We start from the raw sequence: 24768 nt of genomic DNA, 5'->3' as shown, positions 1-24768 counted from the left end.
TGTACTTCTACAGTTACCCAAATTCTTATCATTTAAGAAATACTTGGCACATCTTCTTCAACCAGAAGAACTTATTTGGAACTTGGGATCTAAAGGACAGGTAATTTTTATTTTAAATTTGCAGTTCTCTAACAGTTATTGTCTTTTTTAAAAAAAAGTAGGTCAATTTTTAATCACTACATCAAAACAACATTTCTAAAAAACTGGGCTAAATGACTAGACAAGCTACCTGATGAGATAGTTGTGGAAATATTTCCTTAGTTAACAGATACCATTCAGAAAGAGATTGTGGTGAGACCAGTAGCAGAATCAGTTCAATTTAAAAAAATTTCATATCAGCAGATGTGCAGCTTTGCTGCCCCATCAGAATCAACGTAAGTAGAAAGAGTTCTGGTTTTTTTCTGAGATTTTAACGAGACAGCCAGGATCAGGTCACAAACCAGGTGGAAGCTATTGTGGATACTTTGAGCTAGAAACATTAGGATCTGTTGGAATGGATCATGTGGCCTGCTAAGTGAGAATACATGGCCTTAGCAAACGTTTTAATATCTGTGGGGAGGAACAAGATAGAGCATCAATTTTTAAGGCGGTAGAAATTATAAGAAAGCCATCTACATTGTTGCTAAAACCTTTGCAGTAGGACCTGCATGTGCTTACTCCCCTTAAGTAGGACTCCACAGTTAGCTTTTTCATCCACAGGTATTTGCTCTGCATGAGCTGGAGGAGAGTGCCAGTCAACCTGACTAAACTTGATGGACCATCAAACGTTTTTGGCATACATTTCCCATGGCCCCAACAAACCTGTGGCAGGTCCTTCCACAAACTTCTGCGAGCATCCTCATTGGATGGATTTAGAGATGAAGCATATATAATAGGTTCATGTTTGAACCCCGATATTCTCTGGATTTAAGACAAGGGATCCATTGTCAGTTCACATGCAAGAATCTGTTTATGGACCCTCTGTCTTTTCTTCCATGGAATACAAAGGGCTAGCAGTGAATAGTCAAGCACTATGAGGGCCTCTGCTACTTACAATTTAATGACATTATCAGGGAGAAAGTAACTTATCTAACTGTAACCTTAGAGCATTGACTCTACCACTGATATCAAGCCAAGAGACCTGGTTCAATGAAGAGTGCAAGAGCAGCACCAGACCCACCTAAAAATGAGGTGTCAATTTAGTAAAGGTATAGTCCAGGACTACTTGTGTACCAAACAACAAGTGATGGGACAAAGCATATTGATGTCATAACTACTAAATTAGATCGAAGCTCTGCAGTCCTGACACATTCAGTCATAAATATTATAGAAAACGTAGAACATAGAAAAATACAGCACAGTACAGGCCCTTTGGCCCTCAATGTTGCGCCGATCCAAGCCCACCTAACCTACACTAGCCCACTATCCTCCATATGCGTATCCAATGCCCGTTTAAATGCTCATAAAGAGGGAGAGTCCACCACTGCTACTGGCAGGGCATTCCATGAACTCACGACTCGCTGAGTAAAGAATCTACCCCTAACATCTGTCCTATACCTACCACCCCTTAATTTAAAGCTATGCCCCCTCGTAATAGCTGACTCCATACGTGAGGGTAATTAAGCAACTCACTGGAAGGGGTGGTTTTACAAATATACCAATCTTCAATAATGGGTGAGCCTAGCACATCAGTGTAGAAGACAAGGCTGAAGCATTTGCAACAATCTTCAGCTGGAATTGTCAAGCGGTTAAAACACTCCAGGCTTTTCCAGTGGCCCTCATTTTCACAGAGCTAGTCTTCAACTAATTTCACTCTCTTCACATAATGTCAAGAAATGGCTGAAAGCATTTGAGACTGCAAAAGTTCTGAGCCCTGACAATATTCTAGTAACAATAGTACTAAAGATTGGTTCCAGAATGATTTGCACTCCCTGCTAAGCTTTTCCAGTGCATTTACAACATTATAATCTACCTGACATGGTGGAAGATTATCCAGAAACGTCTTGTGCTCAAAAAGCAGGATAAATTCAACCTGGTCAATTTACTGTGATCTCCAATCTACTCTTGATCATCAGTAAAGTGATGGAAGGGGTTCATTGACAGTGCTATCAAGTGCTGCTTCGAAAGACATAACTTGCTCACTGATTCTGGATTCCATGTGGTCACCCAATTTTCAAAATTGTCCAGTAGATGCCAATATTGTAGCTGTCCTGGAAAAACTTAGTTGGAAACGCAGTTAATTCTGGAGCATGTATTCAGTGCTATTACCAGAATATTGTTAGGGCCCATAGCCTTTGCAATTCCCGTGTCTTCAAGCCATTTCTTCATATTACCTGGAGTGAATCAAATTAGCTGAAGACAAGCTAAATATGAAGAAGGAGGACTCTGGCATAGAGCCATGTTGACTTTATTATTGTTTTGGGTATCTAGCACAATGCTGGGTCATCAGTTGAATTTCATCCCTTTCTTTTGGCTTGGTAGCACATTGACACAAACATGCTTCTTGCAAGATTGTTTCAGAGTGGGTTAAGACTCAATTACAATGCTGTGGGTCTGTTGGGATGGCAGATTTCCTGCTCTGAAAAGTGATTCAGATATATTGTTTTGTGGTCAGCATTAGTTGATTAGGTTAGCTTTTAAATTCCAAATGTAATAATTGAACTTAAATTCTACCAACTATTGTGATGAGTAACATTCTAAGAGCATTAGCCTAGATTTCTGATTACAAATTGCTGGAGTAATCACATTAGTACTATCTCCTCCCTTGTAAATGTTTCGTGTAATATATTTGAGATGATTCAAATTAAATGCTCAATGGTGTCCCACAAATATCTATGCTGATACTTTGACAATCACCATACTATGACTGAGAGAACATAATAATGATAGATCTCGGTTTTTTAATGGCACAATAACAAATCATATAGTAAGTAGGAACATAAAGATACACGTTGATAGATTAAATGAGTGGACAGAAGTATGGTGGATGAATTTTGAAACAGGTAGAGGTGAAGTCATCCCCTTGGTTCTAAGAGAAGTCAACGTATTTTTTAAATGGTGAAGAATTAAAAAGTTGGAGGACCAAAGAGATAGAGTAGTCTTTGTAAACACATCACCACAATGTTTACAAAGCAAATCAAAGAGGCTAATGAAATGTTAGCTTTAAAAAAACTTTTTTTTCCCAAAAACCCTGAATAAAATCCTGTTCAGAGGACACTTCATTTAGATTTTAGATTTAGATTTAGATTCCCGACAGTGTGGAAACAGGCTCTTCGGCCCAACAAGTCCACACCGACCTTCCGAAGAGCAACCCACCCAGACCCATTCCTCTACATTCACCCCTGACTCATGCACCTAACATTACGGGCAATTTAGCATGACCAATTCACCTAACCTGCACATCTTTGGACTGTGGCAGGAAACCGGAGCACCCGGAGGAAACCCAGGCAGACAGTGGGAGAATATTGTGTTAATGGGTCTAGGGCACTATGGAAGTCTTATTTTGACCTTGGTGGGAGTGTAGATTGACCAGGATTGCATATGGGTTATAGGTATTGAGGCAGGATTACACAAACTGGACTGGTACTCCCAGGAATACGTATGAAGAGATACTTTGATTGTGGAATTTTCTGACAATGGAACCTTTAAACTCTAAGCCACGCCATTCAGGGAAACGCCAAGGGTAACTACCTGTCTCCCGCAAAAAAAATGCATTAGACGTTAGTTCAATGCATAATTTCAGTCTGAGATGGCAGCTTTTTGCTAGCCAAAGGCAGGAACGGATATAAGAAGCGAGATGTATGGAATTCAGGTATCATTTCGAAGGGGCTGATTGGGAACCCTACAAAGTTGGTGAAAAGCTGCCGTCTTTCTCACTGAGACCAGAAATAGCACATTTGGAGCACAGAAGTGTCATTCTTAAGAAGTTTGTATTTTATATAGCACCCGATGGTAAAACGATCTCGGAGTGGTGAGTCGCCTCCTTCACTCGGGGTCAAGTGAGGAGGGTTGAGCAGGGATCTGGATCCAGACGGGACCAGTCAGGGCGAGTTGGGAGTGGGTTTGACAAGGCAGCCTGGGGAGACGTAACTATCTCGCAGACATCAGGGGCGTGGATGTTTCCCAATTCTGTTAGATATAAATAACTGCTATCGATCTGTTTGTGATAATGTGGTTACAAGAGCCTGGTCTAGATCACCGACGTTCCCTGACTATCAGGGACAGAGCCGGAAGAAGCGGTGGTGCTCCCGATGGTAACTCGTTGTTGGATGGGACAGAGGAGCTCCGCACAGCCAAGCAAGGTCGGTCTGTCTTCGCCTCAGTATTAACTGCTGCATGACCTGCTTTGGGAAGGCTGCGGAGTGGTCAGGCTCCTGCACTGAACACCCAACCCGAGGCGCTCGGTGCTGATTTCCAGGGAAATGTGAAAGAGCTGTGCTTCCAGGTTTCTGACCAGCATCGAGAGCACTGTCTCTTCACATTCGCTATCACATCCAGTTAATTGGAAACACCGAGCATTTATTGTGCAATTAGATCTGTCTATATTTCACCGGTAAATTGCAATTTACTCTGCTTTCGCTTCTCAATTCGCCATGAAACAGATTGAGGAATGACCCTGAATTACACTGTGCTTCAATGACATTCCATGCCCAGTTAAATTAAGAGGCACCTGGTTTAGTTCCTAGTCTGCTTATTGAATTTCACTGGTTTAATAGGGTTAAAGTCTACTACTGATTGTCCAGTGCAGTAATAAGGAAGCCCTGCACTGTGGACGATATTGGCAAACGGGGGAGGTGTTCAAAGTGGGTCCGTCTCGTAGTTTGATATAAAAATGCCATGATACTATTTCAACAAAGAATAAGTATGTGCTTCACAGTGAGCTGGCCAAGGGCTACCCCTTAATAACATCTTCAAAAAAATCATTTAATCATCTTGGAATCTTTCTGCCGACAAATTGGCAGCCTTATATTGCAAGTGTTTGATATTTAAATCGCTGTAAAACGCTTGGATACATCCTAGATCATGAAAGGATCTCTGAGATTTTGGATGTTTTTTGACAGCCCACAATAGGCACACGCTCTGAGCATTATAAAAATCAAGAAAAAAAAATTGAGAAAGTAGGTGCTCCTAATCGGGGTCTCAAAAATTACCGTATGTAAAAGCAGAAATGTCAAGGCACATCCTTGGAGAGAGAACTATAGATAATCTTTAAAATAAACGATCTTGGGCCCATAATAGCTAAAAAGGAAGGCCTGGGAGAGAAGCTCCTCCTTTGTGTAAGTGCTCAGTTCTGACCCTTATTGGAAGCCAGGGATGTATTGCCAGGAGCTATTGCTGTCATAGATACATACAATATCAGCAGTTGGAGAATAGCTGCATTTTACAAACATTAAAAGGGTAACATACACAGTTTGCCCGCTGTGATATATTTGCCCATGAATTATTATAGTAATTTCTGGACTTGCTTGTGGAGAAGTTCAATTGATTTAAATATTTCTCTTAGATGGGACAAGAGGGTGTTAGTTATTATATAAAGCAAATCACTGAAATAAATTCCTACAGCATTTCATATTAAAGTTACAAGTTACAAGCAGTGTTAGGTGCCATTATCATGCAATTACAATTACAATTTCAGCATCATGATTTTATTTAATGCTTGAAAGTACCAAAACCCAAGCATTGTGGCACCATCATCAGAAAATTATATTGCACTCATTTGAGTTTACATTTAGCCAAAAAAATGTCATCACAGTCTAGAATTTAGCCATTTTAATCAACCTGTTCATTGATGTTATAATACTCATCTGGAACAGGTGAGACTTGAACCCAGGACGTCTGGCTAAGGGAGGTAGGGACACTCCCACTATGCACATGAGCCCCCATAAAGCTGGTATAATTGTACATAATTTGGACATAGACCATCTGGGAACTGTTAAACAATGGTTCAATGGCAGCACTCTAGTCTTTGAATCACAAAGGTTGTAGGTTCAAGTCCCACTTTAGAAATTTGAGCATATAATCCAAGTTAACCTTTCAGTATAATGTTGAAGGAATGCACACTTTCAATAATGTTTCCTGTTGGCTGAAATGTTAAAATAACATCCCATCCCCCATGCTGTCCTTCCAATGTGACCCTGCAAAAGGACCTAAAAGATTCCATGGGACTATTTCACAAAAGGGTAGGAAAATTTTCTCCTTAGTCCTGGCTAATATTTATCCTTCAACCAACATCACTCAAGCAGATTATATGGTCATTATCTCATTGTTGTTTGTGAGACCTTGCCATATGCAAATTGGCTGTGGTATTTCCTTCCTTAAAACAAACTACACTTCAAAAATAGTTTATCCAGTGGTAAAGCACTTCAATACATCCTGAGGTTGTGAAGGCACCATATAAATGCCAGTCTTTCCTTCATAAATAAACGTTCTCACATGTGCCCTCCTCATGCCAATGGTTAGCCAGGAATTAATCCCTTGAAATTTTATGTGCATAGCTGCTTTACTGGCAGAGCCTGCTGTGAGCTGGACTGCTGTACTATTTGGTTATGCTAAATGCACATTACACTTCCCAAATAATTGGGAGAATCGTTGCTATCACAGTGTCTGTTTCCTTGGTATACTTGTGAAATGACATTGGTTTAAAGGTACTATTTAATGCATATTGTGTGTGTTAGCTGCAGTGTAACATAATGTAGCCATGCAGACTTTGAATTTCAATAATTGATATATTTTAGTCACGATTAAATTGTACCTTGATCGAAACAGTGTTGATTTTTGTTCAGTCTAAGAGCAGGGAAGTAAGTTGGTTTTATAGCAAAAGTAAGGATTTAAAAACGCCTTCACCCTCCTCAAGCAAGAAGTGCGAGCAACTTATGAGTTTCTTTATATTTAATTAGAATCAACTAATTGGCTACTTTTGTTGCTCCCCTGCCTCTCCCTCAAGCCCTTCCTCTTGCCCATGCCCATACGCACTAAGATAAACATAGCTTCTCCCTTCCCAATCTTAACCCCACTTTATTAATTATTCTAATGCTCTCCCAGCTACTGTCACAACTCTGAACACTTTGTAAGTCAGCACTTGCCCCACTTTATTAACTATTCTGATGCTCTCCCAACCACTGTCACAACTCTGAACCCTCTGTAAATCAGCGTGCATCCAAAGTTCTTGCAATCAATATCTTAACTTACACCAAGTCCCAGTCACTTGTCAACCTTGTGCTTGCTGAGTTGTCTCAACATTCAGTTGAGCAATGCCTTGATATTAAAATTCTCAACATTTGCTTCTATATTTCTGTAATGTCCTGCTGACTTACCAACTTCTGCAATGTCCAATTCTGGCTTCTTGTGCATCCCTGATTTTCTTCAAGCAAATGTTTGTCAGGGCTCTTAGCTGTGAAATTCCCTCCCTAAACCTCACTACCTGTCTACTTCTCTCATCTTCATTTAGCTGCTCCTTAAAATCTACTTCTTACCAAGATTTTGGAATCTCACCCCATATCATTTTTTGTAAAACTGTGAAATTCCCTCCCTAAACCTCACTACCTGTCTACTTCTCTCATCTTCTGCTCCTTAAAATCTACTTCTTACCAAGATTTTGGAATCTCACCCCATATCACTTTTTGTAAAATATTGTCTTAATCATGCCTGTAAAATGCCTTAGCATATTTATAATAGTAAAAGGTTCCGTGTAAATGTAAAGTGTTGGTGCCTTATTTCATCCTTAAGACTTAGTTCATTCTTGCCAATCAATCTCCCTTTTAAACCCCCTACTTTAGTTGATATTATGAATAGCTCTCTCTCCTTGAGCACAAAACCAACTCCCCTTGAAAGCTCATCAATCCTGTCCTTTTAAAAATGAATGTACAATGTGTTTCTCACTTCTCTGTACTTGCTATTTTCTGTATTCAACCTTGCTCCCCTGTCCTGAGTCATGTCGTCACCTCCTAGAACCACTCCAGCCCTCCTGAAACTCACCACTTAGAATCCGCCCAATCTGGATTCCATCCGTTGTTCAGAGTTTGTCATTGCTTCTAGCAAAGTGATTAACCACGGTGTCTTATTCCTTCTTGATATTTCTACAGACTTCAAAAAGTCATGATGCCATCCTACTCCAACATTTCTTCTTTGTTGAGACAAAAATTATAGATTATTTTGTCTAGTTCAGGTCAGAAGAATTATAGACATTCTTTTCCCACTGCTTAATTGTGAATACCCATGATCCTCTCATCTACATATTACCCTTTAGTGATATTATCACACGAATCATCACACTTTCTGCCCTTACAACCCACCCACTAATGGTGTGCTAGTTTACATATTTTATTGTCTGACTTCAGTTTCATTACAAACTCTCAACTTCCCAATGAGTTCATTACTTTTCTGGCCACTTTCTGAGACTGAACCAGACTTTTCACAGCCTAGTTCCACTTCTTTCATATTTCATTTCAAAGTACTGTTAACAAATATAAAGCTCAAGTCGCAAAAGGAATACATGGATAAAGTGAGAAACTTTATTACCATCAATTTTAAGAACTTCTACTCTCAAAATGTTAACACACAAAAGCAATACATCTTTAACAGAAAGGGAATATGTGGAATAACTTCCAAATCATTTCAAAACTAATAGTGAACGTTCCCCTTATTTACACCTTGTTACAACTTTTGTATACTCTAAGAGATAATAGAATTGCACAGGCTTTGAGGACTAGGGAACAAATTGCCAATAAATTCTGGTAACCATATTCATAATTATCATTTCATCATCTGCACTTTGCATGACTACTTTTTGAGGCAATAAAAAGACTCAATGTCTTCTTTTGACTTGTCATGGATAGACAGTTACCCAACCCGACTTGGAGAACTTTTCACTTGAAAGCAGTGTTAGAACATAGAACATAGAAAAATACAGCACAGTACAGGCCCTTTGGCCCTCGATGTTGCGCCGATCCAAGCCCACCTAACCTACACTAGCCCACTATCCTCCATATGCCTACCCAATGCCCGTTTAAATGCCCATAAAGAGGGAGAGGAGAAAGTGAGGATAAAGAGGGAGAGTCCACCACTGCTACTGGCAGTTGTCTGTAGCTGCAAGAACTTCCCTTTCTTTAGCATTCTGTTCTACATTTTGAGCAGGTTATTGTTTTAGTTGGATTTCCTTTGTTTTGGATAGATTGTGTGTGTGTGTGTGTGGACTCATGTTTTCTTTGCATTAGTGAGGAATACAATAATATTAAGTGATTTTCTTTTCTGGAAAGTCCGCAATGTTTAGTCAATTTTTGATTATTTTTATTATGCATGATATAATAACCTCCTTTTGTAATTGCAATTGAAATAAGAATAACTGGAAGTTAATCATTACCAAAGTGTTTCTGTTTGGTCAAGTTGTACCTGCTTCATGGCAAGGATGATATCCTATTTTTATCTTGATTTGCTGTTCATGTAAATCTTTAATTTTTTTCAGAACTAGTGAATGACAGGTCATGCATTCACAGATTGCCTTTTTTCAGTCCTCAGGACAAACCAAAGTTCCCCATTAAATAACTTTCCAAGCAGAAGATTAGCCAATTAATTTGCCTTGGTGATGTTGTCAAGAAATAAATGTTGATCAGGGCGTTAGGAAACTTTTTTTTTGTCAAGAAGGTTTTACGGCATCAATTGACTGGGGAAGTTTGGACATGAAGACACAGTCTCAGAATAAGGGGTCGATCATTTAGGACTTAAATGCGATGACCTTTTGTCACTCAAAGGGTTATACCTCTTTGAAATTCTTCACTATTGATTGCCATAATTGAATATACATACGGCTGTGACAGATCTCTGGTCTGTCTGTGACTCCAGGCATCTGAAGAGCAGGTAGGAAAGTGGAGTTGAAACCATGGTCAGTTGTGATCACATTGAATGTTTGGAGCAGGTTCAACAGACCAAACTGTTTACTCCTGTTCCTCTTTCTGGTTGTTCTTCTGTTTATATTCATTTGAAAGTTGAAATCTAGTTTCTGTTTAAAATCTGGTCCTAAAAATTGTAATTCTGCAAAATTCTTCAATACTGCAGTACATCTGATCATTTATTAAAAAAAACTGATTTTTTTATAATTCATAGTCTAAAATAAAAGTAGGCGATTGTGGCCACTGGAAATCTGACATTAAAATTGATTAGATGTTGAAAAGTCAATGGCTAACATATTTCCCTCTGTGTCTCTGTTGTTTTATTCTGGATGGTTGCTGTGTATTTCCAGCTTTTGCTATGTTTGTTGATCAATATTTTTTGTGTGGTGCCCACACTATTTTAGAGGCAAAATAATAATGATTAGACCTCATTTATGCTAAAATAAAACTTGTTGCAATATTTATTTAAATTCACAGATTCAGTCATTTCACATTGAAGAACATTTCAATTCTGAGGAGCTGATAATGCGTACTGTTCCAGCATTGGAGAGGATAGAGGGAGATGGAAGTTCTTATAAAACGGGATTCTTTCTACTTATATTTGGAGTTTCCTTTCTATCCGCTGGAGTCATTATTGCTACCTTTGGGTTCCAGTCATGTGATCGTAATGGTGGCAGCTGCAATGTGATTCTAAAGGCAACTGGACCAAGTTTGTGTGGCATTGCATTGGTATTCTTACTTCTAGCGAGATCCAAGTCTCTGGTGAATCTGAGGCAGCTGGCCCAATCAGCAGATCAAAGATGCTTTCTTTCATGCAGTGAGCAGGACACTTTTGCTCGTTTCCTTATTTTTGGCATCCTTTTTTGTTTCAGTGGAGTGCTGTTAACTATGATTGGAGTTTGGGCAATCACCTGCCCTGGCACCAAGGAAGGTGAAGGATTCAATTTAAAGAGTAAAACTAATGGAAATGAGAAATGTAAACTACTCTTCTTGCAAATTATGGGCCCAGTGGTAACATTTATTGGTATTTGCTTCTTGCTAATTGCCCATGTCAAAAAGAAGGTAACATTAAATCCAGAAGAAGAATGCCCATCCAGAAGTAATCAACAGCCACATAGATCAGGACCATGTCAAATAGCAATAGGTAAGTGAAGTGATTAAAACTGATGCTTACCTGTGAGTTATATACTATTGCTCCTTCCTAAAGTAAATAGAGTGTAGTCAGTAATAAAAAGAGCTTGTTTCTATGTTATTTTGCACAGTGCAAATCATTTTGCAGCTAATGATTATTTTTTGACTGTAGTTACTGCTTTAATGTAGGGAAATATTTGCAACAGGTCTTCTCACCCACGATAATAATATTACAAGTAACAGAGTCGGGCAAGAACTGTGTATCCCATCTTTCAGCTCTGTCTAAGTCCTCATCCATCATGAACACAAATTTGTTGAGTTCAAATGCTTCATAGAAAATAGAAACACGAATATGCCAGGTGTTTTATAAGGTACCACACATTTGGCTACTGAATAAGACATGAGCCCATAGTGTTTGAGGTGGTATGTTATCATAGAAAGAGCATTGGTGAACTAAGAGAAGTCTGCAAGTTTGGATAAGGGGGATATTTTCAGGCTGGCAACTTGTAACTAGTGGTATGCCATAGGGATCAGAACTGGGAGCCACAATTATTTACAATAAATATTCATGACTTGGATGAGGTCAAGTGAATGAACTGTAGCCAGGTTTGTAATGACACAAAAAGAAGTGGAAAGACAAGTGTGATGACAGATCGAGTCTATGGAGAGATATGGACAGGTTAAGTGAGTGGGCACAAACTTGGCAAATGGAATATAATGTGGGAAATATTGGTATTTTGGCAGGAAGAACTGAGGAGCTGAATAGTATTTAAATGGAGAAAGACTACAAAAATCTGTAATACAGCAGGATTCGGGAGGCCTTGTCCATGAATCAACAAAAGCCAGCATCCTAATTCAGTGGGTATTACGGAAGGCAAATGGCGTGTTGGCTTTATATCAAAGGGAACGGAATACAAAAGGAGGGTGGCCTGCTAAAACTATACCAGACCACAGCTGTGAACTGTTTTAGACCCATTATCTAAGGCAAAGTTAGGAATCACACAACACCAGGTTATACTGCTGCTTCATCAGATGGTTGAAGGAGCAGCTCTCCAAAAGCTAGTGCTTCCAATTAAACTTGTTGGACTATAACCTAGTCTTGTGTGATTCTTAACATTGTTTACCCCAGTCCAACACCGTCATCTCCAAATCATGTCCAAGGCAAGGTATCCTGGCATCCAGAGGAGGCAGTACAGGGAAGATTCACTAGGCTGATACCACAGGTAGACGAATGTCATATGAGAACAGCTTGAGTGGGTTGGGCCTGTGCCCACTGGAATATAGAAGAATGAGACACAATCTCTAACAGAAATGTACAATTTCTTAGGGAATTTGACAGGAAAAGTTGTTTCCTCTTGTGGGAGAATCTAGTAACAGAGGCATAATTATAGAATAAGGAGTCACACATTTAAGATAGTCATGAGGAGGAATTTCTTCTCTCAGAAGTCTTTACCATCGGGGGCTGTTAAGGCTGGGTCATTAAGTATATTCAAGACTGAGATAAAGAGATTTTTAATCAGCAAGGCAATTAAGGATTATGGGGAAAAGGTAGAAAAGTGAATGATGGAGAAGACTCAATCGGCTGAATGGCCTATTTCTGCTGCTACGTCTTTTGGTTTTAGGCAATTAAGGCCATTGAGCCTACTCTGCCAAACAAACAGATCATGCCTAATCATCTCTATGCCATTTTCTCCCACTAACCTCCTACCTCTTCATGCCATTTGTCTTCACAAATTTGGTGATGACCGTTTTGAACATGCTCAATGATTGATCATCTACAATTCTTTGAGGCTGAGAATTCCAAAGTCTCATCACCCTTTGTGTGAAGAAATACCTCCTCAAACCATTCATAAATGGACCACACCTTACTCTGAGGCAGTGTTCACTGGTTTTAGGCTCACTTAGCAGAGGAAACACTACTCTTGTCTACCCTATCAAGTCTTGTAAGACTTTTTAAAGTTTTGATGAGATCTCCCTCTCATTCTTTGACATGCTAGGGAATATAAACCCAGTTCCTCAATCTGTCTTTACAAGATAATCTCATCATCGTAGGGATTAATCTGGTGGTCTGCTGTTTCCCTTGATGGCAAATACACCCTTCATTAGATAAGGAGATCAAAACTAGACACAGTACTCCAGACCCGGTCCCACCAAGGCTCTGTACAACAGCAGCAAGACATTTTTGCTCCTGTACTCAAATCCTCTTGCAATGAAGGTTAATGTACCTTTTACCTTCCAAAGTGCTTGCCGCATTTGCTTGCTAGCTTTTAGTGACTCATGAATAAGGACATCCATGTACCTTTGGACATCAATGCTGCTCAGACTCATACTATTTAAGAAATACTCTGCATTTCTCCTTTTCTCCCAAAGTGGATAGCCTCATACTTGATCACACTATTGCCTGTATTTGCCCATTCACTTAGCCTGTTCAAATTTCTTGAAGTCAGCCTGGATCCTCCTTACAACTTATGTTCCCAACCAATTCCGTGGTGCCATTCTAAATTTTGACATATATAATTTCTCCCAACTTGGAGCTGGCACTGATCTTTGTGGTACCCCACTAATTACCACGTGCCATTGTGAGAATGATCTGTTTATTCTCTCTTTCTGATTTCTGTCTATTAACCAATTAATAATTACTTCTGTGTGTTCCCTTCAATCCCATGAACTGTAATTTTATTTACTAACCTCCTGAATGACAAGTTGTCAATAGCATTCTGAAAATCCAAATGCATCATATCCACTGGTTCTCCTTTATCTATGCTACAAGCAATATCCTTTAAAAATTGTGTAACAGTTCTGTCAAACATGATGTCCATTTCAGAAGTCCATGCTGATTCTGCTCATTACATTCTAAGTATCCAGTCATCTCATCCTTTATAATTGGTTTCAATATCTTCCCTACTGCCAAAAAAGACACATTTTGTTAAAGCTTTTCAGCTTACCTTCCGTAGGACAATGCAAGAAATGCCAATGTAAATGGGTAAAGCAATTATATGTATGAAAGAAGAATGCTGATTGGTTGAAAAGTGGACTCTCAGAGGGAATTTGTCAGGTGAATTTGTCAGGTGAATGATAACCAGTAAGTAACTGGCCAACTGTATTTAAATTTCAAACCAGCAGGTTGGACAGGGCATTTCTCTGAGAAATGAACCAGACAATGGCTGTCACCTATTTTGTTGAGTTCAGTCAAGTGCAGTATGTTCTTTCTGTCTGCAAATATTGGGCTGCACATGGAGTGACTTCCAGAACCAGAGGCCAATGATGTGAATGGAGTCAGCTCATTGATAACATTGTGCAGACCATCAAAGTGACTGCGCATTGACTGCAAACTTAACTGATAATCTTAAATAGGTTAGCAGCATAATTACCTGCTGGTAAAATTCAAAACAATGTCTAATATTAGATGTTATTCTGCAATTGGACAGCACTTGCTCTATAATCATGAGTGTGCAAAGAGTTATACTGACAACCAGTTAACAGTCTTAAGCTAACAGGTGCATTCTCCATAACAACTATTAATCATAATCCACTGGCCAACCAATCAGTCCTCTTCTAGTGTCCAATATTAGATTAGATTAGAATATCTACAGTGTGGAAGCAGGCCCTTCGGCCCTACCAGTCCACACTGACCCTCTGAAGAGTAACACACCCACACCCATTTCCCCTCTGACTAATGCACCTAACACTATGGGCAGTTTAGCATGGTCAATTCACCTAGTTTGCACATCTTTGGACTGTGGAAGGAAATCGGAGCACCCGGAGGAAACCCACCTAGCACGGGGAGAATGTACAAACTCCACACAGACAGTCGCCCGAGGCTGGAATCGAACCTGGGACTCTGGTACTGTGAGGCAGCAGTGCTAACCACTGAGCCATTGTGCCGCCCCAAGTTTTCCCTTTACTCTGATATTTTTTATGAATGTCCTCATGAGTACAAGATAAAGATTTCAACAAAATGTGTCTCTTTTTAAGTTTTAAAAATTAACAGATCTATAATACTGTGCTTTCTCTTTCCCTACCCTCTTAGGAAGTGGAGTTACATTTGCTGCATTTCCAGTCGACAACAACCTGTCTCGAATCTGTAGCATTTTGAAAAATAACCACCAATGCTTCCACTCTTAATTTAGTCACCACCTTTCATTACTCTGGGATACAGCTCATCTGGCCCAGGCAATTTATCAAACTTGAATCCAATTAGTTTTTCAAGTAACCTCTTTTATTTTTCTTCACTTCCTCATTTTCATAAGTCCCTTGGTTTCGCTAGTACTTCAAGAAGATTTTCTTATCTTTCTCTTGGAACACAGACAGAAAGTAACTGTTCACCATTTTTCTATCCTACATTATAAATACTTCTGGGTCTGCCTGAAATGGGCCCACATTTTTCCTTGGTATACATGCAGAAGCTTTTACAGGCAATCTTACAGCAAACTTGAATTCATATTCTTTTCAGCCTTCCTTATGAGTTATTTTTGGTCTTCCTTTTCTAAACTGTTTACCATTTTTGGCACATTTACAAACTACACCTTTTAATCAAATGTAATATTTAACTTATTTTTGTTCACAGTAGTTGACTCAGCTTTTCTGTTTGGTTTCTATACTTTAGATGATTTATATTTGTTGTAGACCCTGTAAGAGTTTTCAAATCGAAGCCATTGCTTACCTTCAATGAATTCTTTTGATGTATTTTCCCAATCCACCATGGCCAACTTGCCTTTCATATGTTCATGATTTCCTTTAATAAGATTAGGATTTCAGAACGAACTATATTACTTTAACCTTAATGTAAAACACCATCATGTTATGGTCGACATTCCCTAATGGCTCCTTTATAGAAGGCTATTAATTAGCCATTTCATATTACATAGATCTATATCTTAAATACGTTAGCACCAGTTGGTTCTTTAACATACTACTCCAGAAATCTATCCCCTAGGAATACATGAATTGTGATCTTTTCACTGCCGATCAATGTGCAAATAATATTCTGATCTACAAACTATATGCATTCATAAGAATCTAGGAACTACTTCCTCCACGTGGATTATGTGAGATGAAACTGGGCTCTTTTAATATTAGCATAAGTGTGTTTGATAATTTATGTAGGATTCCTTTCTCCCTCTTCTAATTTGGATGAGTTGGGCATGGACCAATTATTTAATGAACAAATGCTAATATACCCGGTTCCTAATTTCAAAACATTGATTTAATTTTCAATATAAATCAAGTATGACACATAAAAACAAATATAATGATGTTGCATGATATTCAACTACTTAATGAATATCTTCTCCATTATGCTTTGTGGGGGTGTGTTTAGGAAATAGTCGCACTATTTTAGGAAATAGTTTCCTCTAGGGCATTTTAGTTGCAGTTTCACTGTTTGTACCCAAAACAGACCAATGGAGTGAATGTCAATATTAGTGCCACAATGAATAATGGAAGGGATGCCCAGTCTGACTATGATGCTGTGAGTGGAAGCACAAGTAGGCCCACAGGATGTAGCTAAAAGGCAGATTACAGCTCAAAGGAAACCTACTGTAGTGGTTCAAGGAGGCAGCTCACCACCATCTTTTCAAGGGCAACAAGGGATGGGGAATAAAATGCTGGTCCAGCCAGTGATGCCCATATCCCACAAGGAAATAAAAATCAGTCAACTCAACAGATATTGACTCCTTTTGCTGGAGGAGTCCAAAACATATCCCACCATTATCTACTTATCTCCCTCAAGGTTTGTAGACCACATGTATTCAATCATACCAACTAAATGGGCAGGTTACTAGTTCATGAATATTTTTAATTTCCTAAGTTTGTGACAGAGGATTAGGTGGAGTGAAAGGTTGGATACCCAATCCCTCTGCTACTTCATAACACACCTCTGTGAGCAAGGGAGACCCATGATAAATAATTTGGCATATTACAAGTGTTGCTCCAAAGTTCTTCATTGTTTGTAGAATACTTTGATGCATGCAATTGCAACATGTCAAGAGCATATTCCTCTATCTAAATATTTATACTTCTCTTAAAAGTTTCAAGCTTCTTGGTATTTAAATACAGGATGAACTTAATATGCAAATCTGCTGAGGAAAGTGTAGTTAGACACCACTTGAAACAATTGTGGGGAGCTTGAAAAATATGGAACAGTGCAGAAACCAATTCTTAGTCTCAGTGCTTAAAGACATGACAACATTATGCCACCCGTGCGCAATATTTATAAGGTAGGAAATATCAGTTTGCATAAAGAAGTAGATGCTAGATGCAAGGCTTTATCATAAAGAAGATATATTTCACTTTTTAAAATACTATCAGAATTCAATGATTGGCTTGTGTATTCTTTTCATTAATCCCAGATGATTTCTTGCTCACAATAAAACAATTAACTTTGTTTAAAAGGCCTGCCAAACTGTTTCATTTGCTGCTGGGGAAATAGGAAGAAACTTTGACGTTACCTTGTGAAAGTATGCAAAGTCAAATTTTCCCACAAGTGAGCTATTGTTTAATTACATCTTGCCCCACTCTTCAATAACATGTATGAGGAGTTGCCAGACAGCTGTGTCACCAAGACTGAAACTATGCATTCACAGTGTCTCTGTTGTCTCTATCTCTCTCTCTCACCAATCTTATCCCCAAGCTCCATGTCTCGCAGAGATAAGCCTCACGCTCCCTCAATTTCCTTCGCACGCAACTCCTTTCTTGGCCACCATGTTCGCTCACATTGTCAGTGGTTTATTCCTTTACGACCAATGTTGTCATAGCTCTCTCCCTCAATAGACCTTCAGTCCGTGTCAACTATTGTCTTGTCTCCTTTTCTAAGTCTATCATTTTGTAAATGTCCTGTTTGATTTTTTTCCTCCTTATTATGCAGTGCTAAGTTGACCTAACTTAAGACTAATATCTTGAGTGATTGGAACCTTCTCAAGCTCTGACCAGAATTTAACCAAGAAATGCTCTTTCACATCTTCCCTCATTATGACTGCCTGTTCCATTGCTACTATCTGAATGCTACTAATGCATCTCTTGGAGACAGTAAGGACTGCAGATGTTGGAAACCAGAATCAATAGATGTGGCGTTGGAAAAGCACAGCAGGTCAGCCAGCATCCAAGGGACAGGAAAGTCAATATTGACCAGCTTCAAAGTCGCTCCACTCCCAGCCCTCCCCCTTCTCCTTGTCTCCCTAACCTGACCTTACCTGTCCATCTTCCTATTCATCTCTCCACTCCACCCTTCCCACTGACCAATTACAATAACCTTTGAGGAGAAAGTGAGGTCTGCAGATGCTGGAGATCAGAGCTGAAAATGTGTTGCTGGAAAAGCGCAGCAGGTCAGACAGCATCCAGGGAACAGGAGAATCGACGTTTCGGGCATATGCCCTTTCCTGAGGAAGGGCTTATGCCCGAAACGTCGATTCTCCTGTTCCCTGGATGCTGCCTGACCTGCTGCGCTTTTCCAGCAACACATTTTCAGCCCCAATTACAATAACCCACCTACCTACATCCAGCTATCACCATCCCACTTACTGCTCCCCCAGCCGTACCCCCTCCCTCTATTTACTTCCGGGCTCCCCTTCCCCTCCCCAGTCCTGACAAAGGAGTTTGGACCAAAATGTTGACTTTTCTGCACCTTGGTTGGTGTCTGACCTGCTGTGCTTTTTCAGCTCCACTAATGGCTTCTCCATTCTGTCAGCAATCTCCTTCAGCACATTGTATTCTCTTTTGTATTCTTGGCCCTGTGTAACACTGCCACTGGTCACACCTCATTCTTAAGATGTTGGCCTTTTGTAAACTCGCACTGTCTCTCTCCTTTCACTATATCATTGGCCACATCACTTTTTTTGAAATCCATTCACAGGATGAGGGCATCACTAACTGGGTCAATATTCATTGCCCATCACTAACTATTGTTGAGAAGGTGTTGATGGTCTCCTTCCTTGAATTTTCTTGAGCCCTACTATGGTCCACATAATGTGGGTATCCCCACAGTTACAGAGAAAATTCCAGGATTATGATTTGGTGACAATGAAGGAATGATGATGTGTTTCTAAGTCAAAGGGTGTTTGATTTGGAGGAGAAATTATGAGTTGTGGTGTTCCCATGTATTTGCTACATTTGTCCTTCTAAGGGGTTGTGGGTTTAGATGGTGCTGTCTAGGAGTCTGGGTGATTTATTGCAGTGCTTCTTGCAAATGCATGAGTGATGGAAGGAGTAACTGTTTGTAGATGCCTGGGACAGTGGTTGAGCCAGATTCCATATGAGATTTCAGAACACCACTGGATATCTAGTTGACATTGATGAATTTAGAGGGCTATGGAGATGGGGCTGGAGAATGAGAAGAGCTGTATAGGTATTTCAGGAGTTGGTACAGACCCATTGAGTCGAATGGTCTCCTTCCATACTGTAAAACTCTACGATTTGATATTTGTTTTTGAATGTTAAGATGACATATAAATGAAATATGTTGTTTTGCTTGATTTCGGATTCTGTACTGTTTGTTAACTAATGTTTTACTTGCATTCAGATAACTCTGTGTTGGTCCTTCCACCACCACCACCTTATTTCCCTGAACCACCACCAATTGTAAATGAGTACAATGGAATCTGTCAACCTGTTCCCAGTGACAGTCCTCCCTCATATTACAGTGTCATCTACTGCAGGTAAAGTAATCAGCCTCTTAATTTTAGTATTGAAACTTGCAGGTAGTGTCCCACCAAGTGTTTTAGAAATATTGTCTGAACATCTTATTTAGCTAATCAGCAATCTCTTCTCATGATAGAGTCACTCAAAAGATCAATGTACACTTTATGCTGTGTACACCCAATTTATTGATTACCACTTATATTGTTGTGCTTCTGTCCCTGTGAGACAGCAATTTTTTATCAAGTTTAAATTTATTGGGTGAACCTTCTCAATAAGTCAACAAATATTAGATTTGTTGCTATAGCCACCTTGACTCATAACAAATCTTGTTAGGCGACAGATTTTAAACAATTATGGACCGACAATCTCCATTAGATTGCTGCCCCTGCTTCCCGCTTTCCCCACAACAAGTGGGTCCTACGAAGCTGGCCTCTTCAGAAATGCAGAGGGTACCTGATATTGCAATCCTCTTCATAGTACAGGTTTGTTGGGGATAGTCAGACCAAGGCTCCTTTTACAGCAATAACTACCATTTTCTGGCAAGTCTTCATTCACGAACATACTGTGCTGTTTGAATAGGCTTTAGTGCGTTAATGAATGAGTATGATTGAGGTAAGTTGGTAAGGTGCCAGGGTGGTCGTCGAGTGGTGAGTTTTGGTCAGGTGGGAGTCAAGAGTTTGGTGGGCCAAAAGAGTAGTCTAAAGGTTGGTGGATCAGTGAACAGCAGAGGGTTTGGGGAGCAAGAAGGAGGAGTCGGGAACATGGAGTGAAGGGAAGTGCAGTCAGTCAGATAGTCATCCAGGAGGTAGACATGGTTAATCTGTCTCACATTTCCTGGGTAAGTAAGTCAGATCTCTCCCAAATCTCCAACTCGAACTCAGAGTTTTAACTTCATGGGCAATTCCTGTGGAGTCAGCCCACCAAGACATCTGAAGGGGCTTGACATGAATCTTTGGGGAATGTCTGGTTTGCAACTATCTGGAGATCGGAGGATCTGGGCCTATGTTTGTTCTTTCTAACTTCAAAACAACTTTTAATTGGAATTTTTTTTTTCAGGAGTGAAGAATAGTATGATGAAAATTAGAAACAATGCAGGACAGATCCTCAAGGTCACATATCCTGACAAGGCTTCTTTCTAAATTACAGTTGTCAAACTCTAATTCTAAAATTAGAAAACACTCGGGGAGACATGGAGCAAGATTGCTTGAAAGATATTTGTTTTCAAAAATTAATAGGTCACTACTGGACTCTGTTAGTTGGAGGGAGCAAAGTAAATCACTTATCACTTCAAATTGTTTAAATATTTAATCCACCAATCAATTCCAGAGTCCAAAGCAGTTTTCCTTCTTTACTGATTTAACTCCTCCTGTCTTAAAGCTGTTGATTCCACACCATATATCCTACAAAAGGTGTCACTGTTTGATTTCACAGCCCAGATGGAGGCTATTTAGCTCTTCAGAACTGTGCCAGTTCTCTGAAAGAACAAATCAGACGTGTCTTACTCCACTGATCATGCTCTGCAGTTATGATTCTTTTTCTTTTAGATAATATTCCAGTTCCCTTTTGATAGCCGCAACTGAGTCTGCCTTCTGCGCACTCTCGAGCAGTGCTTTTCAGGTTTTACCTCCTTGCTGTTTAAATAGTTTATCATCACGTTATCTTTCCTCTATTTTTCTTAAGTCAGTGTCCTCTGGTTCTTGACCTTTTTGTCAATGGGAGCAATTTCCTTTACCTATCTTTTCAAGACCCTTCATGGTTTTTAACTGCTCTATCAAAGCTCCTCTCAATTTTCTGTTGCCAAGTTTTAGTTGTGACATCATTGGTAGCACTCTTGCCTCTGACTCATAAGGTTTTAGGCGTCAAATCCCTTTGTAGGACTTTAACACTCAAGATTTAGATATACTTGTTAATAACTATGGAATTCCACATAACAGTATTCAACCAAGCCCTGCTTGCCATACCCACAGCAAAACATCTGCTAATTGATGTGATTGGGTAGCACTTGTTGAACAATGCTGAGTGCGAGAATAGCTCACTATCATTGTACTCAAAAGAATCAATCAAGCTCTAGGGTGACTTGCTTAAACTTGCTGGAAGCTTCATACACAGGATCCATTTTATACAATAGGAATACTTTCAAACCTTGCACATTCCAGGAGCATGGCAAGTCTGTAGTTTTCCATTGCTTTCTCCATACCAATGTCTCAGCCAACTAAAGTTGACTTGCCAACCAATCAGCATTTTTTCTCATGTAGTACAAATTGTTGTGAGTGTCTGAAATCCAGCATTCTTCAGTGCAAGCCAAAGAATCAACACCTGTGTTTTCAGCAATTCTCTATTTATTTGCAAATGTTTAATTGCATCACACATTTAAAAATCACACCACAACAGCTAATAGTCCAACAGGTTCGTTTGGAAGTACAAGCTTTCGGAGCACTGCTCCTTCGTCAAGTGGCTGGTGGGGCATGATCATATTAATCAATCAAAACCTGTACCCCAATTTGAAGTGATTAAAGACTTAACAGCAATCTAGGTTTGTTCAATCCATCACATAAGTTGTATGATACTTTGATATTATACGATAAATTCTGTGACCTATGATCTAGCCCCACTAGCTACCTGATGAAGGAGCAATGCTCCGAAAGCTTGTACTTCCAAACAAACCTGGTGTTGCGAATTTTAACTTTGTCTACCCCATTCCAACACTGGCACCTCCACATCATTACATATTTATTCATGTATATATTTTTTCATAAGTTGCTGACCTATAGCCCCCGCAGTATTAATATCTTTATCTTTTCTGAACTCTTACCAAGTAGATTTTGTTCCTTGTCCAGTATTCGGGAACATTAAGTACCTAATCCTGCCTTCTATTAAACCAGGTCTCTGTTATCACCACAGCAGCATGTTCCCATCAGCAGTATCTATCAAGGCTTGCAGCTCACCAACCTTATTTGTCATGCTCAATACATTCATATGTATGTACTGTAACTGTTAGTTTGTGTACATAAATCTAATTAAACCTTTTGCATCCCCACCTATTTCTTGCTGTCTGTCTGTCTATCTCTCCCCAAAGTTTGCACACCTTGTTTGTCTTTTTTAATGCTACATATAATGTTATTATATCTATGTGTGAGCATTGACTAGCTATGGACTTTGTCAGGGCTTGAAAACTCCTGGAAATTTTGACTTAAGTGAGTTAAACTTAAGTTTTGACCCATAGTCTTTTGTATATACAGTTCACTGAAACAGAGTTTTCCCTGGATGGTTATAATTGTGGTTGATTTGAAATGGTCTTTGTATCTTCAAACATCATTCAGTAATTAATTATCACAGCTTTAAAACAAAATCATAGTAAAAGCATCCTAACGCAAGTGACCTTTGGAACTTGTAGCATCCTTTTCAATTGTTTGTGTTTGTGTAATCTTAAGAATAGACCAATTTGGAACAGTTACTGTGTTTAGTTTAAACCTTTCTTATGTAGAATCACAGCAAAGAATTACTTTATCATTGGTTAATATGTCCAAGCCTCATTTTGTTAAACTGAGATCATTTTACTATAAATTATTGAATTTTCATTTTAACCTCTTGGCAGGGCCCAGGAAGATGAGAGCTCTAATTCCAACATGATGGATGTTAGATTGATTCTTATGAGGTTTCCAGCACATTGGCAGATATATCTGGTGTCTGCTGCTTTCTATCAGAGTTATCAACAATGGATGAAGAAACCCAGACTTCAGATGAACAACCAACTACTTCATCCAACAGTATCTTAGATAAATTAATTTTGGCTTTCTTTAGTTTGGCACTTTTGATAAAATTATATGTGGCTGTTCTCAGAACATTAATGACCACAGAAAGGCTATTTTAGTCACCAGTTCGATGCTTGGGAGTGAGAAGGGTTCTCCAAATGAGACACCCACTCTATTTCTACTCTCCTTACTCTCTTTTAACAGTCTCTGTCTCAAGAAGATATATGACTTTTCTTCTATAAAATCAAAAGTTAGCTCTGCTTCATTAATTGTTTGTGACAGTGTAAAGTGCACATTTTAATCACTACCATTAAGTTTCTTTAATTATCTTGCTAATTGTCTTGGGTTTGCATTACCATCTCACTGACTAATTGAAACAATTAATACTATTTACCCTACCATAAATTACTGTAATCTTGGAAGCCATCAATCAAGACACTCCATTAGCTCCTCAAATCTAGTGAAAACCTATTGTCAAAACTCATCTGCATATCTGGAAAATTAAAGGATATGAGGAACAAGCAGTAAAGTGATATTAGACAAGGTGGATAATATCGAGCAATCTCTTTTTGTAGCTGATATAACTTTTTCAGCCTTATGAGTTTCTACGTTTCTAATCTCTGTGCTGCCCCTTCGCAATGGTGGCACAGTGGTTAGCACTGCTGCCTCATAGCGCCAGACACCTAGGTTCACTTCCCGCCTCAGGCATCTGTGTGGAATTTACACATTCTCCACGTGCCTGCGTAGGTTTCCTCCGGTTTCCTCCCACGGTCCAAAAATGTGCAGGTTAGGTGAATTGGCCATGCTAAATTGCCCGTAGTGTTAGGTGAAGGGGCAAATGTAGCGGAATGGGTCTGGGTGGGTTGCTCTTCGGAGGGTCAGTGTGGACTTGTTGGGCCGAAGAACCTGTTTCCATACTGTAAGTAATTTAATCTAATATCATCCAAAAGCACAGTGTTAGTTTTCACATGTATGCTGATGATACCAGCTTTACCTCACTAGCATCTCTCAGCTCCTCCACTGTGGCTAAAGTATCAGACTGCTTGCCTCAGACTCACTACTGGATTAACAGAGATTTCCTCCCCAATAAATATTGGGAAGCCTGAAACCTTTGTTTTTGATTCCTGTTCCAAACTCCATTCACTAGCCACTTATTTTATTCCTCTCCATGGCAACTATCTGAGAATGACTAGGCACAATCTTAGCTCACATTTGACTTCATATTAACACCATCATTAATGTGGTCTATTTTCACCTCATAAGTTTGCTTCAATTTGTCCCTGTCTCAGCTCATCTGCTAAAATCTGCATTCATGCCTTGGTTATCTTTAGATTTGATTATTCAATGCACTCCTAGTTGATCTCCAATATTCTGCCCTCTGTAAATTT

General features: G+C 39.4%; 1 protein-coding gene across 4 annotated transcripts; it reads left to right on the top strand.

Moving 5' to 3' along the window:
- The first annotated feature begins 33 nt into the window (after positions 1-33).
- On the top strand, positions 34-24074 carry LOC122565430 (transmembrane protein 171-like). 4 transcript variants are annotated; one of them, XM_043721425.1, is made up of 5 exons: positions 3806-4280; positions 10341-11007; positions 19510-19645; positions 20685-20737; positions 23224-23274. In XM_043721425.1, exons 1-4 carry the CDS (start codon positions 4230-4232, stop codon positions 20695-20697), a joined length of 867 nt encoding a protein of 288 aa, XP_043577360.1. In that variant the 5' UTR covers positions 3806-4229; the 3' UTR covers positions 20698-20737; positions 23224-23274. The 4 variants fall into 4 exon arrangements, with proteins under 4 accessions (XP_043577366.1, XP_043577343.1, XP_043577360.1 ...); XM_043721431.1 differs by lacking the exons at positions 3806-4280; positions 20685-20737 and adding an exon at positions 34-100 and having other exon boundaries at positions 23224-24074; XM_043721408.1 differs by lacking the exon at positions 20685-20737 and having other exon boundaries at positions 3803-4280; positions 23224-24074.
- The last annotated feature ends 694 nt before the right edge of the window (positions 24075-24768 follow it).

This window comes from Chiloscyllium plagiosum, chromosome 2, assembly GCF_004010195.1.
Source record: "Chiloscyllium plagiosum isolate BGI_BamShark_2017 chromosome 2, ASM401019v2, whole genome shotgun sequence".
Classification (NCBI taxonomy): domain Eukaryota; kingdom Metazoa; phylum Chordata; class Chondrichthyes; order Orectolobiformes; family Hemiscylliidae; genus Chiloscyllium; species Chiloscyllium plagiosum.
The sequence above is the reverse complement of the archived record's forward strand: the minus strand, read 5'-3'. Positions and strand labels throughout refer to the sequence as shown.